Below are 18,898 nucleotides of genomic sequence, written 5' to 3' on the forward strand. Positions count from 1 at the left end.
CAGTACTTTATCATTAAGCGTGTTAGCTGTAGGATTTCTGCAGAACCCCTTTTACCATGACAAGGAAGTTGTCTTCTATTTATAGCTTGCCAAGGGCTCTTACCAGGAATGGATGTTGGAGTTTTGTCAAATATTTTCTTTGTGGCTATTGGGATATCAAGTTTCTTATGGTAAATGGCATTGAATACTTTTATGCGTTTCCATTATTATTTTTGCCATTGCCCAGCATCAGCTGCGTGCATGTGCTGCGAGGCAGGGCTCTGTCTGTAATGTCCACTAGTTCACCCCCAGTTCCTAGCACACAGTGGGCAAAGGGGGTGGGTCTGACCTAAAATGCTACCTCTTCCTTTTCTTCCGTTTGTCTCTCTCTCTCGCCTCTTTCTTTCATTTCCTTTCTTTTTTTTTCTTCATGTGCTTTGTGAGATGGGGTCTTGCTTAGTCAGGTTGAGCTTGAACTCATAACCCTCTTGTCTCAGCCCCTAAGTATAATTGCTCAACACCATGGCTTCTTTAATGATATGTCTTATCCACTCTCTGATAGCAATCAGGGCATCACATAAATGACGGTAAGCTGTGTCAAACTGCTGAAAGTTTGATACTGTGCCAGTACAGACACTCAGGCTTCTCCCCATTTCTGTAGTTAGAATTACAATTATGTAGTTGTGGAAGAAATCTTGCACTCGTCTGGCCCTGCTCGTTCAGTATCCTCAGACACGATGACTCCTGCATTGCATTACTACATAATATTTTAACAACAAAAAAGCAATGGCATTGTTAGGTGCCTCTAAGTCAGAGGGCCATGGTGGTTAGAGTGGTGGAAGGTACCATTCAGTTCCCCAGGAGAAAGAGAACAGAGGAATCAGCTGGGCATCACATAAAGACAGATTTTGACCCTATTCTTAACAAAAGTAAACTTTTAAACTGTAGAATGGCTGGGACATAGGAACTCTTGTTTAGTGTGTGTAAGGCCAGGGGTTCAATGCCTGTGGACCAGCCACAAAATAGAAAAACAAAACATAAGAGGTCAGGCATGCTGCTTAGAAGCACGGAATCTAGATCTTCTCTCTCTGCTTTCATGGTACAGCATGCTTTTTATTCAACCTCCTCAAATTTTGTTAGGAAATTTGCATATAGTATAGCCAGGTATGTTGTCGCACACCTGTAACCCGGCACTTGGAGGTAGAGAAGATTAGGGGTTCAAGGAGAGCCACAACAAGTTTGAGGCCAGTCTGGTGTACATAAGTCTCTGCCTCAAAATGAATTTAAAATGATACGAGTTCTCCATCTCTATTCAGGAAGGTTTGGTATTTGGATAATGCACACCTATAGAATGTGTTGGGAGATGCTCTCATTTCTAGGGTTTTTTTTTTTTTTTTTTTTTTTTTTTGGAGGGAAAGGGTCCTGAATTTGTGTCAAATTAGTGTTATTTTTCTGTTTGGATCCAGAGGTTTTTCTATGGGAATACTTCTAACCTTAGATTCATTTTATTGAATATATACAGAGCTTTTCAGGTTTTCTGTTTCTTCTCAAAGCGCTTTGGGAGTCTACTACAAGGTAGTTTTCTTCTAAGTTGTCAGCGTAAGTTGCTCGTGCAGGCGTTTTAATATCTGTAGGCTGCGTGGTGATGTCTTCTCCCTTGTGAGCTGTGTCTCCTGAATGTGTTTGTCAGTTTTATTTATCATCTCAACTGAACTGTTTTTGGCTTTGTTGAGTTTCTCTTTGATGGGACTCTTTATAGCTTGTGCATATGTATGGAGAGAACACACCTATTCCTAGTGGCTTGTGCGTATGTGTGGAGAGAACACACCTATTCCTAGTGGCTTGTGCGTATGTGTGGAGAGAACACACCTATTCCTAGTGGCTTGTGCGTATGTGTGGAGAGAACACACCTATTCCTAGTGGCTTGTGCGTATGTGTGGAGAGAACACACCTATTCCTAATGGCCTGTTCCTTTATAGCTTGTGTGTATGTGTGGAGAGAACACACCTATTCCTAGTGGCTTGTGCGTATGTATGAAGAGAACACACCTATTCCTGGTGGCCTGCTCCCCAAGCGAGGTTCTGCTCCCTGAGTTGCACAACTTCCCCAAGCAGCTCTATCAACTGGAATCCCAGTGGGAATCTCACAAGCTCCTGGCCAGCCCAGGCTACAAAATGAGACCTTGTGTCAAACAAAACAAACAAGCAGCTGTGTAGGGAAGGTCCCAAGTCTTACAAACTATAACATATGCAGACTCCAAGCTGCCATGGAACTGTGGTCTCCATTTTGTTTCTGAAGATCAGAAAAGTCGGTGCCCTGCCATAGGTTGCACAGCCATTGGGGTGGACTTGGGGCTGCCTTTGTATGAGGAGCTTTGCTGTCCTTCTGCTGGTCCCAGACCAGCTTGGAGGAGGAGGAGTGTCTGAAAGAGCTGGCCCAACAGACTCCATTACCTGGTCCTAAGATACGGATTTGTGTCCCTGACCCTGTGAGAAAACCGAGGACGAGGGTCCCCAGCTGGTCATCACGGGGCTGGGGGACCCTTTTGCTCATACTTGGATGTTAACTCTGTTGTAGAAACTGACATTCCCCACTCTGGGGAGACTTTCACATAGTGGAAGGGCTGCTTTCACGTGGTGGCCCTCAGCAATGTCACTGCTTAGAGGTAGGTGGACACACCAAGGGTATCCTAGGCTTGTACTGTGAATAATAATGATGCAGAAATGGACACTGAAAGTCGTGTGTGTGTGTGTGTGTGTGTGTGTGTGTGTGTGTGTGTGTGAGACTGTGTGCCTATGTGGTGATGTGTGCAGGTGTGGAGGCCAGCAGTACTCAGTTGCGCTCCACCTTATTTTTTGAGGTAAGATCTCTCACTGAAACTGGATCTAGCAAATCCCCTGGGTCTTCCTGGCTCCACCCCTCCCCCAGTGCTGAGGTCACAGCTGTGCTGCTGTAGGCTTCTTTTAAGAGTAGGTGCTGGGATCCAAACTCAGGTCCTCATATTTACACAGCAAGCATTGGATCTGCCGAGCTTTCTCCCCAGTTCCCAGAGTCAAGTTTTCATAGCAGTTCACTGACCTGGTGTCCAAGAGAACGTGTCTGGGTATGCAGAGGCACCTGGGAGAGAACGTGTCTGGGTGTGCAGAGGCGCCTGGGAGAGAACATGTCTGGGTGTGCAGAGGCGCCTGGGAGAGAACATGTCTGGGTGTGCAGAGGCGCCTGGGGGTCCGTGGCATGCAGGGGGCAGGCAGAAGGGAAGTGGTCTTCTTTCTATGAAAACTGTTCAGTTGTTACAAAGAGTGATATGAAATCTGCTTCTCAGCCAAGTCACAGGGCTGTGTTCTAGCAACAGGCCACTAGGGGACACATCGGTATTGTCCCAGGAGGGAATGGTTGTAGGCATTTCCCTCTGAGCCTCCTGTGGGGAGGCAGGATGTGCTGCCAGTCGTGTGTAGTTCCGGTGAGCAGTCTTTCTTTCTGTTTCAGGACAATGTGTTAAACATCATTAATCAGATCATGGAGGAGTGTATCCCTCAAGACCGTGCCCCTCGGGACTTCTGCGTCAAGTTTCCTGAGGAGATCCGGCATGACAACTTGGCTGGCCAATTGTGGTTCGGGGCTGAGGTAGTGGGCAGCTGCTGAGATTCCTGGTCCTAACATTGAACACCCCTTTTCAGCCACATCCCTGTGAACTTGCCCACAAGCACCTGCAGACATAGATGCCTGGTGTCCTCCAGGGGTTCTATCCACCCTTTGCTTACAGAAGATGTGGTCTGCATTTCCTTGGCCACCGGCCCTTTGGACAGCCAAGCCCCTATCCTCCCCAGCACTGCCGGTGCAGATGAAGTTTCTCATGTGATTGGTGGTTAGGAGCTTCTTAGACCCCCAAGCATCCAGGATCCTGTCACTACTCCTCAGATACCAGCATGAGCAGCGTTCTCACCCACCCACTGCAATGGCAGCAGAAGGGGGCACTCACTCTTCAGAGGACCTCACTCCATATCTCACCATAGCTTATCTTCCAGTGAGACAGTTGAAGCACGAGGAAGGTGCCTTCCCCAGTGGGGTTGTAGGACCACTGTTCCTCCTAGCTGGGAACTTCCTGTACTCCTCAACAAAGTGAAGCTCCAGCTTATCTCCCTTGTCAGTGTTTTCGAAACCCTGGGGACCCTAGGGCTATGACTGCAGCCTGTCACCTGTCATTCCTCTGTGCTGTCGTCGACTCCCTGACACCCCTCCCCATGCAACCCCGGATCTTACCTGCCTCCTGCTCCGTTAGTGTGGCTGCTGCATAGGCTTGGCACCTGCGGTTCAACGCTCCCCTTCAGGATAGACCTGGGAAATCAGTGACCTCAGCTGACAGGAAATTGCTTCTTGTCCTGATTCATGCCGATAGGATTGGCTGGTAGCTTGGTTCTGCCCTAAACTGGTGAAAGCCAGCTAGTAGACTGAGTTTCTTTTCTATACCAGAAGAAGCCAAGTGGAGGCTGTGTGTACTCCTTCCTTGGTCTCCACCTTGAGAGTAGTAGACAAACTTCCTATGTTTCTGAGCACAGCCTGGGGTCTCTCACAGATGCGGGGATTTGGGGTACATGGAGGCCTCCTCACCAACTGCGAGTGGGGTACTTTTTTGGTGGATGATTATGTGTATCGGGGAGGTCATGTTTCTATTTGCATTAGATGTATGTGTGCAAGAGGCATCTACGACTTCCCATAAAGGTCATGGCCTGGAGGGTGGCTGGACTCTTGCTGCTGCCTTGTTTCAGGACATAACCCCGAGTGTGGCCTCTAGATGCTCTTGGCTCCTAGCAGTCACCCTGCACCAGGAGGCAGTAAGAATCATATTACTGGGTTTATCTTCCCCTTGCATTGCGTCTTACACTGGGCCCTGAGGTCTTGAGGTGCACAGGGTCAGGTTCCCTGAGGACATGCTCTTTCTAAGAGCTACAGGCCGTTCTTAAGCATACTTTCCTGCCCACAGTGCTTGGCAGCCGGCTCCATCATCATGAATCGTGAGCTCGAGAGCATGGCTATGCGGCCACTGGCCAAGGAACTGACGCGCAGCCTGGAGGATGTGCGGGGCACTCTCCGTGACCAGGCACTACGAGACCTCAACACCTATACGGAAAAGATGCGAGAAGCGCTGAGGCATTTTGATGTTCTGTTTGCCGAGTTCGAGCTGAGGTGACCTTGAGGGCCCTGTGGATGCGCTTTAGACGTTTGGAACCATGGCTTTTGCTCATGAGTTTGGGGTACCGGCTCTTTGGGGGCACGTCTTGATGTCTCCATGTAGAAAATGATGAAGGAGGAGTTGGGTGACTAGCCCCTGGGGAGCCTTCGAGGGACGAGGGAGAGCAGAGGTCATGGAGTCCAGCAGGGCTCTGGCAGTCACAACCCCTGGGGGACAGGGCTCAGGAGAGGCCTGCTGTGCTCTGTGACCAACTTTGTGATGCTTGCAGACAGAAAATCCTTGCTTTCAGTGGCCTCTGTTAATAAAGACTGAGTGTGGGATACCATGAGCGGCCTCTAGAAGAAGGTATGCTCTCAGAAGTCAGGGTACAAACAATTGAGTATTATTTTTTTTTGTGTGTCTCATAGCAAGAAATAGAAAGTTGGTAATTTAGAAGACCTGAAAGCATTCTCACCTGGGATCAGGTAGATAAACATCCCACAGCTGCTCAGCAAATACCCTGAGTCCCATGTACATCTGGAACCACTCCTGGGCAGCTGAGATACACAGGGTCTGACCTTGTACCCTTTGGGGGAGTGGTTGTCCCAGGCACCTGCTCCCCGTTCATGGATTCATATATACTAATGCATTGCTTCCTCAGAGCTAGGGTCCAGATGGGAACACTTACTTTAAGTGGATGGGGTGGTTTCATGGCAGTCAAGTCTGAACTGGAGCAGGACTGGGGGGCAGGAAGAAGGGCCACATAAAGCCTGGGTTAGCAGGAGCTCTGACTTAAATTATCTCTGTCAAGCTTGGAGCTGTGCATGCACGAACTCAGAGGCATTTGGTAGTGGTGGTATCAAGGTCTGTGGTTTTGATTTAATGCTCTTGTTTGGGGAGGCCTGGGAAGCTGGGGAGCAAAGGTCTGACGGTCTCCATGTTGCAGCTATGTCTCAGCCATGGTGCCTGTGAAGTCCCCCAGAGAGTACTACGTGCAGCAGGAGGTCATCGTTCTGTTCTGCGAGACAGTGGAGAGGTGAGGGCAGGCTGCTTAGGAGGGCGTCTTGTCAGGGACACCCAGGTTAGGGAGGCAACACCCTGCTGCTTTCCTTACCCATCATGCCTGCTGGCACCCAGAAGGCAGCACCCTCACTCACTCGCACCCCAGGTTCCCTCTGCTCTGGATCGAAAGGGCAGGTGCTTTAGCGGAGTCATGTGTCCGCCAGCCAGCAGAAGTCTCTCCCTTAGTAAGCAGCTGCTGTCTAGACCCCCCACACACATCCCCTAGTTCCATCGCCCCCTGCCTCCCTCACCTCTCTGTGTCCTCATCTCCCGCTTTCCTCCTCAGCTTCTGCTCTCCTCACAGCCTCCGTGGGTCCCTGCGGGTGCAGGCCTGGTCAGAAGGGGGGATCCTTGCTGCTTCCATCAGGCCTTGTCTGTCAATTCAGTCAGAGTCTCCAAATAGAGTCTGGGACTGAGATTCACCTCAGAGTGTTGACAGTAGTGCTGGTTTTGAAACTGACTAAATCACACCACAAGTTGTTATTTTTAAAAGGATGATCATTCGCCGTTTATGCTTTCACAAGTGTTTCAAATTGCCAGAAAACAGGGTGACAGAAAATCCATTTTGCTTTGAAGTCCTGATGGTGCAGCACCTGTTTATGGGGTGTTATGTCGGGAAAGCCACCTGCTTACGGTGGGGGATGGGAACTAACCTAGATTCTCTAGAAGTGCTGGATTGGGGAATATTCCTGCCTCGTGTTTGTGCTTGACCCTTGAGTTGTCTTGGCTTCAGGGGTAGGCAAAACACCGGTAATGACAGACACTGACCGAATGAGGGGTATCTTCACACATATCACCCACTTCTGGCCCTTCCGTTCTTTTCTGGGACAGGTGGAGCAGGCAGGAAAAAGACTGAGCTTTGGCTGCTCTTCTGGGGCTTTCCAAGCAAAGCACGGCCTTGTCTTCCATGCATAACTGATGTAATACAGGCCGCTCTCCTCACCTGCCTGTCCCCTGGGGTTACTAGGAAGGTTGGGTGCTCTGCTCCCAACATGTGGAATCTACCTACTGATACCCCTCACTCCCTTTCACTCTGCCAGAGCCTTGGATTTCGGCTATCTGACCCAGGACATGATCGACGACTACGAACCTGCCCTCATGTTCACCATTCCTCGGCTGGCCATTGTGTGGTGAGTGCCCTCCACTTCCTGGCTACTGGTGATGGTGCTCACACCCTGCAGACTCTGCCCTGGTCAACCCCTAGCAGTCCCAATCTGGTCCCCTGTTCTCCATTGGTAGATGAGGAGCCAAGTGTTTAGAGAACTTCATGCTTCCCCTGGTGGGGGCTGTGGGATCTCCTGTTACAGACTGAGACAGTGAGCCCTGCCACTCGGACCCACACACCATGCAGGGTCTCTTGGGTATAGTGTAACCCTGCAGGGCTGTGGGTGGCAGGCCCAGCAGTGACAGGAGGATAAGGGGCCCTGGCTCCCAAAGGAGAATAAGGTTGGTTTAAGTGACTAGTTTCTGGCCCTTTCCCACCAGAATGGTAATAAAACAGATCTAGGGAGAATAAGGAACTCACAGGTCAGCCTTTGGATTCTTGTGAGGTTCAAGGCATCAAGAAAGCATGCAGGATTTGGGGCCTCACATCCCTCAGAGACAATGTGCTCTATCACTTGCTGGACATTGTGAGTGCAGGGCCACAGGCAGAGCCCAACTGTTGGAGCGTATTTCCCCTTTGTGCTCCATCTTTCTGTCGGGTGGGTGTTCATGGGGTTGGGGAGCTTGGCGAAGGCTGCCTGTGTTTGCAGTCTGGGGGATGGTCCAGTAATACCACCTGGAATGCAGGAGCATTGCTGGGCCCAGAGTGTGGATGTTGCATCCTGTGGGGAGAAGAAGAGGCATAGAGGCCAGGATGGGTCCAGATCTAGGTCACAGCGGGACCTTGGGAACTTAGAAGACAGACACACAGCAGTCTGCTAAAGATACTTTTCCATGGGAGGTAGGGACTTGGGGCTGGAGGGCTGCTTCAGGACAGTCAGTTCTGATCTCTCGAAAACAGGGTCACTTTCCTCCATTGCACAGGTAGTGCAGGGTGCTGGTGCCAAGCCAGACACTCCTTGCCAGGCTCCTGGCTTGTGTATTTTAGATGTCTTCATAGTGATGTTTGAGCAATGGCTGGTGTTTCCAGAACCCTCTAATGGTCCAGCACCTCTGGTCCCCTTCCTCATACACTCCCCCTCTCCTTACAGAGTTCTCTGTCTTCTCTTCAACATACCCAAAGTCCCACACCACACCCCAGGGCTGCTCCTTTAAAATGCCCTTCATCAGCAGAATCTGGGGTGTCATTCCTTCTGAGGATGTTGAGCTGCCCCCAGCTCACATAAAGTGGGCTGAAGTGTCTGTTCCCGGGCGGGCCTGTAGGCCTGTGCTGGCTCACAGGTGTCTCTGTGGTTCAGTAAGAGGAAATGGTGAACTTTTTTGGTCCTATCTCTTTGTCTGAAAAATAAAACAGAAAACTCTTTGGACTCTAAATCTTGTTTGTTTATGCTGACCAGCGTGGGTCTGAGAGTTTTTTGTTTGTTTGTTTGGTTTGGTATTTTGTTTGTTTGTTTGTTTTGTTTTTTAAGACAGGATTTCTCTGTAGCTTTGGAGTCTGTCCTGGAACTTACTCTCTAGACCAGGCTGGCCTCAAACTCACAGAGATCTGCTTGCCTCTGCCTCCTGAGTGCTGGGAATAAAGGCGTGCACCACCACTGCCTGGGATCTGAGACTTTTAGATATTGACCCTTATCTTCATGGCCTGAGAATGGACGCCTCTGAGAATTGATCCTGCAACACAAAAACCCTGTCCCTCGTTTTAACAGACCCTTGTAGGTGCTTTGTAGTACAGTTCCTGGCACTTACCCATCCAGGGGCTGGCTTTCCTGGGAAGCTCTGCAGAACCAGCTGCCATTTTAGGGTATGCCTTTCCTCCTTGCCCTGCCCACTGCTCTCCTGGCTAAGTGCAGGTGTGGTTGGGAGAAAACTTATTCCAAAGTCCCTGGGAGCACCCTGAAGCTCATCTTAGGCAGCAGACTAGTTTTAAAATAAACAGAGGTGTCAGACAGCCCTTGCTCTCACTGTTTCCTGATTTAACTCTGGAATCTGTTTTCTTTCTTGTTGTTTGTTGGTTGGAGGGTGAGGGTGGGGTTTAAGACAGTTTCCTATAACCCCGGCTGGCCTTGAATTCGTTATGTAGCAAATGGTGACCCTGAACTTCTGTTTCTCCAGCCTCTACCATCAGTACCAGATCACAGGCATACCCCACCATACTCAGTTTTATCCTGGAGTCTGTTTTCCATGTTTGTTCATCTGTGCCTGGACATGTTAGACAACTCCTCTCTGACCAGCATCATGGGTGTCCTGTGTGCTGACGTCAGTGTTCATACCGCTGGCGACTGGATCAGTAGCCCACCCAGATCACTAGTCCTGGAGTAGAATGAGGCCACTGTAGGTGTGAGTTTTGTTCTAGGTGGCGTCTAGAGGTAGACAGGATGCTCCTTCTGCTCAGGGTGTAAGAAGGTCTGGAAAGAGCTGCGATGACCGAAGGGCTCTCCACAAGGCAGAGAAGATGCAGGATATAGGAAAGGAGAGCAGATACTGGAACACGGAACTCAGAGCATGGAGTTTGGCTCATGACAGGGCCCTCAGAAGCAAACCTCTAACGTCAGAAGCAAACCTCTAACGTCAGAACCAGGTGTAGGTCTGAGGGATCGTGAGGTGCATTGTCTGCTGAGTACCCGTGTATCTGGCCCTACGTTCATCCCGGGGGTCCTGGCATTGTTGTGCAGGAGAGGCTGGGTCTGGGGAGCCTACCCTCATCCAGGGGGTCCTGGCATTCTTGTGCAGGAGAGACTGGGTCTGGGGAGCAGCTTCCTTTTATGTTCAGATGTAATTTAAGGTATTTATCTTAAAGCAGTTCCTTAAAAGAATAAAGAACCTCAAACCTATAGACTGAACGTCACTTTCCAGCCGGCACATCTGGTTGGCCAACATGGGCCTGTGCCACTGGGCCACTATTGCCTACCAGCCCAGAATCCCACAGGCCCATGCCCTGATTCACCTGGGTCAACTCTGCATCATCCATTTCTCCCCACAAGGTCTGTCCACACCTCAGCATTCCTGTAGCCGGATCTAGTACCCGCCCCCCAGCCAGTGCCATCTGTGTGAGCCTGGCCTTTGGCCCCACCTACTCTTCAGTCCTGCCCTCTTGTGTGAGTAGTGACACCTCCTCCCCTCCTAGAGCACTGGTGGTCTTGGCATCTTCAAGCAAGAACACTGCACCTGTTCATAACCTGCCAGAGCTCCACCTCCTGGACAGTAGACCTTCCCACACCCGTGGGATGCCCCAGCCTGGCCTTTGCCTCATGCATCCACCTTCTCCCCAATTCTTTCTCCTGGACCTCCAGGTTCACATAATGGGTATGCTTACTCTGTTTGGTTTTTAATATTCCATAAGTACAACTTCCTACTTTCTGACCCAGCCACAAATATTCAGATCCCAGTTTCACCACAGCTAGACTCGTGTACTGGTTGACACTAATGTCAGCATACTTGTATCACCCAGACTCCTTTGTGGCCACTTCCACTACCTACATTTACACATATACTCACATGCGTGCATGCATATTCTCTCTCTCTCTTTCTCTCTCTCTCCTGTTTTCTGATTCTGTAGGATTTCTGGTCCTGCAGTGGTATAAATAGGCTAAGATACATATTTATACAGATTATCCAGAGAGTATTGCTTTTAAATGAAACATTTGAGGGACTGAATATCCAAAACCAAGGCACTGATTAAAAATGATACTTCTGTCTCCAAAATCTTAGAAGGAAACACTAGTGTGTCATGGAAGCATCCTCACTATGTTAGATACAAGATCATTGCCAAATGCTGTCACTACAAGATTGCTTTTTCTGCTTTTTCTGTTTGTTTGGTAGGGTTTTTTTGTTTTTTTTTTTTCATTTTTTTTCTTTTCTTTGAGATGGAGTTTCTCTGTGTGTCTGTCACCCTGGATGTCCTGTAACTCACTCTGTAAACCAGGCTAGGCTGAAACTCACAGGGTTCCACCTGCCTCTGCCTCCTGAGTGCTGGGATTAAAGGCATGTACCACTACCAGCAGGCAGGCCTTTTTTAAGGGTCTCAGGTATCTCAGGCTGATCCTTGTTGTGTATCCAAGCAATGACCTGAACTTCTGGTCTTCTTGTCTCCGTCTCCTGCATGGTGGGATTATAGGCTTGCACTGCTGGGGTTAGAACCTGGGCCTCATGCATGCCAGACAGGTGCTCTATCAACCGAGTTACAGCCCCAGTGCTCTGTAAAAATTATTAACTCTTCTGTAAACAGAAACACAAGTGTTTTTACTACAGTGATAAAGTAAACCACATATAATATAAAACTTACCATTTTAGCCTTTCTTTAATTTTTTTTTTGTTTTTCAAGACAGGGTTTCTCTTTGTAACAGTTCTGGCTGTCCTGGAACTCACTCTGTAGATCAGGCTGGCCTTGAACTCAGAGATCTGCCTGCCTCTGCCTCTCAAGTACTGGGATTAAAGGCTTGTGCCATTACCACCCAGCTAAAGATTTTTATTAAGTGTGTGTGTGTGTGTGTGTGTGTGTGTGTGTGTGTGTGTGTGTGTATGTATGTGTGTGTGTATATATGTGGTGTAGGTCTGTACGTGGCCTGGGGAATTCAGTTCTCCTTCCACAATGTGTATCCTAGAGACTGAGCTCAGGTTGTCAGGCTTGACACCAAGTGACTTTACCTGCTGAGCTGTTTCTCTGGCCCCATTGTAACCCTTCCTGAGTGAACACTCAGTATTGTCAAACACTGCCCATCTCCATGCTAAACCAGCCCCAGCCCTCCCAGCACTCACTGTTCTACTTTCCCTTTGTGTCTGACAATACCAGGAATTTTCAGAATTGTCTGTAAGTAGAACCACACGGGATTAGTCCTATGACTGGTTCATTTCACTCAGCGCACTGAAATGCGTTAGAATTTCTTTCCTTTTTAGGGTTAATATTCCACTGAATGGGATTAAATGTTATTTGAAACATGAAGGTTTTTTTCTTCAGTGCTGGGGATCAAATCCTGGCTTTATGCATGCCAGGCAAATGCTATATCACTGAGCCATACTCTCAGCCTCAAGTACAAGATTTTAAAAACAACAATCAAAAGAATTAAGCACTTAGGAATGAATTTAGCCAAGGAAGTCAAACTTATGGCTACTGAAGACTGCAGAACATGGTGAAGGAAAAAAAAATAAAGTCTACCAAGATAGAAAGACAACCAATAGCCCATGTTCATGGATTGGTAGGATGTCAGTGCTCTCCAGAGTGACATCCAGGTCCAGGGCAATTCCTGCAACTCCCCTCTGCCCTTTTATGGCTGAAATAGAACAGCTATTCTGTACATTCTTTCTTTGTTTGTTTGTTTGGTTTTTTTTCTTTTCTTTTTTTCGAGACAGGATTTCTCTGTGTAGTATTCTTGACTGTCCTGGACCTTACTCTGTAGACCAGGCTGACCTCAGACTCACAGAGATCCGCCTGTCTCTGCCTCCCGAGTGCTGGGATTAAAGGTGTGTGCCATCACTGCCTGGCCTTTAAATTCTTATGGAGCCTTCATAGGTCCTTCATGGAGCCTTCATGGGCCTACAGAGAAAAAAAAAAACTTCGAAAAAGAAACACAAAGAAAAAAGGATTCATACAGTGTGTTTCAAACTCACTACAAATAAAAATGATGGTCTGGCCACTTAGACATGAAGGCCAGGGAAATGGAATTAAGAGAGATCAGAAACCCCTCCACTGTGACCAGAGGATCCCAGACCAGGATGCAGGAGCCTTGGAGCAGGAAGGCGTGCTCTCTTCAGTGAGTGCTGTGGAAGGTGGCCACCACATCATACACTGTTGTCGCTGGCAGAGGATCCCAGACCAGGATGCAGGAGCCTTGGAGCAGGAAGGAGCTCTCTTCAGTGAGCGCTGTGGTTCATGGCTACCACATCATACACTGTTGTCGCTGGCTCTGTGTGTCTGGTTGTTGTGAATGCATCTTTAAAACGAGTTAACATGTAATTAATAGAGTTTTGAGTTTGTCAGATTTCCCTCTATAGTGCAGTGGGCTTCATAGAATCAATTGAAATTCAAGGAGAAAACAGGCTAAGATTCGCTAAGTAAGAAGGAATTCCGTCTGTGACTATGGTGACCACCCATCCCTGTGTCTCCAGCCTGCTTGCCCCCTGCCCCATGCAGTTTGAACTTACTCTCCAATCTCGTAAGCCAGTTTTCTCTCTTTCTGTCTCTGTCCCCCCCCCTTTCACACACCACACACACACACACACACACACACACACACACACACACACAGAGTCTCACACAGTCTCGCTGTCTCCCCCTTTCTCAGTTTTGGCCTTGTTTGTCCAGGGTATAGCCCCCATCACAAACCAACCTGCTTTTGCTTGGTGTGACTTAGCAGGATCACCGAGTCCAGAGGCAGCACAGTACTCTGTTTTCTTCTGTGACTTTTGATTCTTGTTTTGCACACAGAATCCAGCCTTCTAAGGGGAAAACAGTCCCTTTGTCACTTTTTCTTACCAACTTGGGTATGTTAAAGAAGACTTAGGAACTGACAGGGATTCTGGGTGGTATGGTGGCAGCTGGGGCTCTGCTGGCAAGGAGACCATGTCGCAGCTGTGGATCTTCAAGCAGAAACAAGCAGGGATCTCCAAGCAGAAAGCCCAAATAGCCCTACTATGTGCTCAGCTGAGAAAGCAGAAGCACAGGTAAATGTCAGGGGGCTCCTGAGCCACATCAAACGTGAGCGCCTGGGCCCGAGAGGCACCAGAGGAGATACTGGAGAAGGGTCCAGGCATAACATCCTGAAGGAGATGAGTTGGGAGTTGGCTGGTGGAGGCACTCTCAGAGCTGGGCAGTGGCTCTGGGGCTTCCAGATGGTGTCAAGTGGAGGTGGCTGTGACAATGAGATAATATGATTGGGGCTGCCCGAATGTGGCACCTGAGTGCTGCTGGCTTTCAGCAGGTGTTGAACTGGGTGCTAAGTACAGGGAAAGGACATTGAAGACAGCCCCAGCCTTGGGTGGGGGCATCTGGGGAAAGGTTGGTGTTGTCTGGGGTAGACAGCAGGCTGTTTCCTACCCTGATGGGTGATATAGGAACTCGTTTCTCTAGCTCATGCTTGGCTTTTGAAGTGACAATTTCAGGCCTGATTCCTCTGAGCCTCTACAGAGCCTGTTTTTCGCTTTCACTGAGGTAGATGTTAGTAATAAATCTCAATCTTATTTCTCTGCAGCATTGAGGTGAGGAAATATACTCCATGGTTGTTAGGTCCCTGCTGTGAGTCAAGCGAATAAACTCAATGGCAAAGTCTGGATAGTAACTGGCATCACCTTCTCCTTGACTTACTGAAACTCTGTTTATAGGAGGTGAAGGAGCAAGTTATTGCTAAGCTCTGCTCTGGGCTTGCCCCAGGTTCCAGCTGACTGTCAGTCTTCTTACAGATGTTGAAGCTGAAATTACAGGGCTCACTCAGAGGCCGGTAGAGCCTAATCAAACTGGCTTGTGTGTCTTGAATGCAGTGGCCTTGTGGTCTATGCAGATGGACCCCTGAACTTGGACCGAAAGGCGGAGGATATGTCCGAGCTGTTCCGGCCCTTCCACACGTTGCTGCGGAAAATAAGGTGAGGGCTGGGGGGCGGTTGTTGAAGTCAAGTGCTCAGCCCCCTGAATCAATGGGAGCAGGCCACACCCTCCTGTGTGATGCCTATGTCCATAGTGGCCGAAGCCAACCTTTATCTGCTCTGCCTGAACCTCAGAGTGGTTGGCAGCTCTTGTGGTTCAAGCCTTAAGGAATCGTAAACTTCACACTGCCCAACCTTGGGTGTACCACGGAGCTTAGTGTTTGCTCTCAGTTCACGAAAGCCCCGAAGTTCCTTTCAGGAAGCTCATATGTCAGTCCTGGTTTGCTAGGCTCCTGTGGATGTGTTGAATCTCTTCTACTATATCATACCTTTCTCTTGTTGGACTGAGCATTCTGCCCAGTGGCTTGGTGGGGTGGGTTGTTCATACCCTAGGGATGGCCTCATGATGGGCTGGAAGCAATGTAGAGGCCACGGCCTCCTAGCTCCTGAGTGCCTTCCTGGTGTTTCTTCCTTTGGCTCTAGACAGTGAGGCTGATTGTGCTGGATGGATCTTTGTAGCACCATCCATGGGTCTGTCAGAATATCCAGAGCTTCCTTAGACCCTGCTCAGTGCAGGGTGGCCTCAGGGACAGCACGGAGTGGCTTCGGACACAGCCAGTGAGGCCAGAATTTCTTTGAGGGTGCATGGAACACAGAACTATACCAGAACAGACACTGCAAGAAGAGACCCCTATGGGCTTTTCCTGTGGGCAGCCTTGACAACTTGGGACTGGGAGCAGGGTACTCAGTCTATTTCACAGTTCACTTTATCCTGTAGATGGCTCTTACTCTTTTCCTCTCCCTCTGAATGGAATACAAACCTTAGACTTAAAGGCTGAGGATCTACCTTTCTTGGTTCCAAGACAAGGGATGACAGTACATGAGAAGAAATCACAGACAGTGCTGAGGCCAGGGAGGAAAGCACAACCATGCTTTGGCAGAGGGGGTTTTCGTAGGAAGGATGGGGCAGGCGCTAGGGTAATGAGAGGAAGCTCTGTGGGCTTAGGAGAGAACTAGACACAGAGATACCTGCCTCTTCTTCCCAGGAAGCATTTGACAATTCCAGGCAAATGTTTCTTTGCCCAAGGGTCAGGTTGGAGGCCAGAACCCAGGTGCAGTGGGCTGGTAGAACACATCAGCACTGGGGGCAGCCAGGCAGCTAGGTGCTGGGTTCAAGTGCAGGAGGAGCCCAGGTACAAAACCCCTTAGGAACAGTCCTGCACTCTTGGGAGACAGATGTATGCCTCAGGCTCACTGCCAACCTACCCTGGAGACTTTTGCCAAATGTTGAAGGTTCGTGGATTGGAGGGTTGGGAAATTGGAGGCTGAGCTGGGACTCAGAAGGGCAGAACTCAGTCTCTACAGACTCCAGAGTATGGGAAGATGGAGGCCCACCAGCCTCAGAGTAGCAATAAACCTGTTGGATGTCTGAGCCAGCGTGATAATGGACCCTAATTGCCTAAGACAGCATCACTTGCCACTGTTAGAGCAGTTTAGGTCTGATGTCCATCATGCAGTTCAAACCTGTGGAGGCAAGAAAATGTGATCAGTGGTCAAGAGCAGAGCATGTGACTCATAAGCTAGAGTTATATATAATGAATTACTGTACTGCAGAACATACAATAGAGAGTGGATTGGAGAAGAGGAAGGAGAACATACAGATCTTGGATCTATTAAAATGATATTCAAGAGCTAAAATGTTCACTGACTGAAAATAAAAGCAATGGGTGGGTCAGCAGATCGGACCCAGCAGGACATTGAACCTGAGGGTAGACCAGCAGAAGGAGCACACATTGAAGCACATAGACAGAAAGTGAGGAGGCGAGCAGACAGAACCATCAGTGGCAGACTCGTGCAACACACTTGAATGACTATCACACGCCGTTGATCCCAGAGAGGGAAAAGGGAGAATGAGCAGAAGCAATATCCAAAGAAAATGACCTAGGATTTTCCAAAACTAATGGGAAGATTACCCATATACTCAGGTTGCTCACATCACAAGCGAGAGGAACATAAAACATTCCTGGGCATGCCACAGTAAAATTGCCAACAACAAAGACAATCTTATAAACGTTGGGGGGGGGATAAACTGTTGCTTTAAAGGTAGTGTACGACAGATCCTTCTACACACCAAAACAAACAAATAGGCAAAAAACTGGGCATGGTGTCACACACCTATAACTCCAGTATTTGGGTTCAAGTCCAGCCAATGCAAAATTAAAGAAGAAAGCAAGAAAGAAAAATAATGGATAGGAGACATCACTACAAACGTCATAGATACCATGAACAAGTCTGTCAATGAATTTGACAAGTTGAATTAAAGTAACAAATTTTACAAAGCAATCAGTTGACAGAAGAAATACCGTATGTATTAAGAGGACTTAATCCAGTATTTATAAGCCTCACACAAATAAAATGTGAACAGAATAGATCATATGGATCAATGTGCAGCTCCCCAACTTATGGCCACGAGGCACTGCAGAACAGTGGGGAGTTTTTTTTTCTCTAGTAAATGGACTGAGGTAATAGGTATTCATATGAGAAAAAGTCTCACGTTGTTGTTGTTTTCTTTGCTCTTTGGGGACCTCCAACCCAGCTCTCAAATAAGCACAAGGACACTGGGACCTCTCCCTACAACACAAGGAGACTTATTCTTTCTTATGAATGCCTGGCCTTAGCCTGGCTTGTTTCTAATCAGCTTTTCTTAAGTTATCCCATCTACCTTTTGTCTCTGGGCTTTTATCTTTCCCTATTTCTGTGTACCGTTCTTTCCTTTTTACTCCATGGTTTGCTGTGTCATTGGGTGACTGGCCCCTGGTGTCCTCCCTCTTCCTTTTCTCATCTCTCCATCTTCTCATTTTTTTCCTTCTATTTATTCTCTCTGCCTGTCAGCCTCATCTATCCCTCTCCTGCCTAGCTATTGGCTGTTCAGCTCTTTATTAGACCAATAAGGTGTTTTAGGCAGGCAGAGTAACACAGCTTTGCATCATTGAACAAATGCTCTACACCATAAACAAATGTAACACATCTTAAATTAATATTCCACAACAGTCTCACTTAATGCATATCTCTTGCTACTGCAGTCACATACGAAATCATTTCCAGGTAGTATAGAGGTATAAATGTAAAAAGAGAAACTATTGAGCTTTTGGAGAACAACAGTCAAGATCATTGTAACAGTCCAATAGACAGCCATTTCCTAACCAGGACACAGAAGGGCTAACTGTAAAAGAATGTGTGGTTGGTGATACAGGGTTGAGCATTTACCTAGTGTGTGTGAGGCCCTGGGTTCAATTCTCAGCACCACTAAAAATAGGATGCATTAGACTTTATTACATTTAAAAATGTCATTTACCAATAGAAATCTGCAAATGAATGAAATTTGGGCTGAAGAACTGGAGAATAGATATATTAAAAATTTAACTCCAAAACATACAAAGAAAATCAATCAAAAAGAAAAATGAGTGTACGTTTTGAGTAGGCATCACACGTAGGATATGTAAGCACTGATAAGAATGCACATTGGAGCCCACCTTCATTCCATTAGTCTAAGTAAGGTTCCGTTACACATGGACCAGAGAGGACATGTTGGTGAGGACCCAGGGCAGAGCTGCCAGCGAGGCCACAGACCTGTTGTGTCCAGCGGCTCACCAACTGTTGTTGATCTTCATTGTCAGTTTGACAGGGTTTAGATCATCTGGGAGACACATTGCTGCGTGTATCTGTCGGCCCTGCCTTAGACTCATCCTAGCCACTGTCACAAAACCAGGCTGCATGTCCAAGTCTCAGCTTTAGTGTCCCTTTCTTGAGGAAAGCATTCCAAACTCAGCCAGGGACACTGCTACTCTCTCCCTGGCTTGTATTCCCTTCCTAGCCATTGTCATTACTGTCGACTGCATGTTGTTTGTACAGATGCTTAAACCGGCCTCAGCCGGTTAGGAGAGAACCCTAGAAAGACTAGGCCATGCTTGCCTTCTTCCTGCAAAACCATTGGTGTTCAGAGCCTGGCAG

General features: G+C 48.2%; 1 protein-coding gene across 3 annotated transcripts in view; it reads left to right on the plus strand.

Moving 5' to 3' along the window:
* Positions 1-18,898, plus strand: part of Zfyve28 (zinc finger FYVE-type containing 28) — a 93,235-nt gene that overhangs the window by 47,740 nt on the left and 26,597 nt on the right. For all 3 annotated transcript variants that reach the window (XM_085692032.2, XM_085692030.2, XM_085692031.2), the window contains exons 3-7: positions 3,466-3,603; positions 4,961-5,163; positions 6,096-6,185; positions 7,252-7,341; positions 14,786-14,887. In XM_085692032.2, the coding sequence (XP_085548158.1) occupies positions 3,466-3,603; positions 4,961-5,163; positions 6,096-6,185; positions 7,252-7,341; positions 14,786-14,887 (623 nt within the window). The remainder of the gene's footprint in view (positions 1-3,465; positions 3,604-4,960; positions 5,164-6,095; positions 6,186-7,251; positions 7,342-14,785; positions 14,888-18,898) is intronic.

The sequence above is a fragment of the Myodes glareolus genome, chromosome 8 (genome assembly GCF_982192425.1).
Source record: "Myodes glareolus chromosome 8, mMyoGla1.1, whole genome shotgun sequence".
NCBI lineage: Eukaryota > Metazoa > Chordata > Mammalia > Rodentia > Cricetidae > Myodes > Myodes glareolus.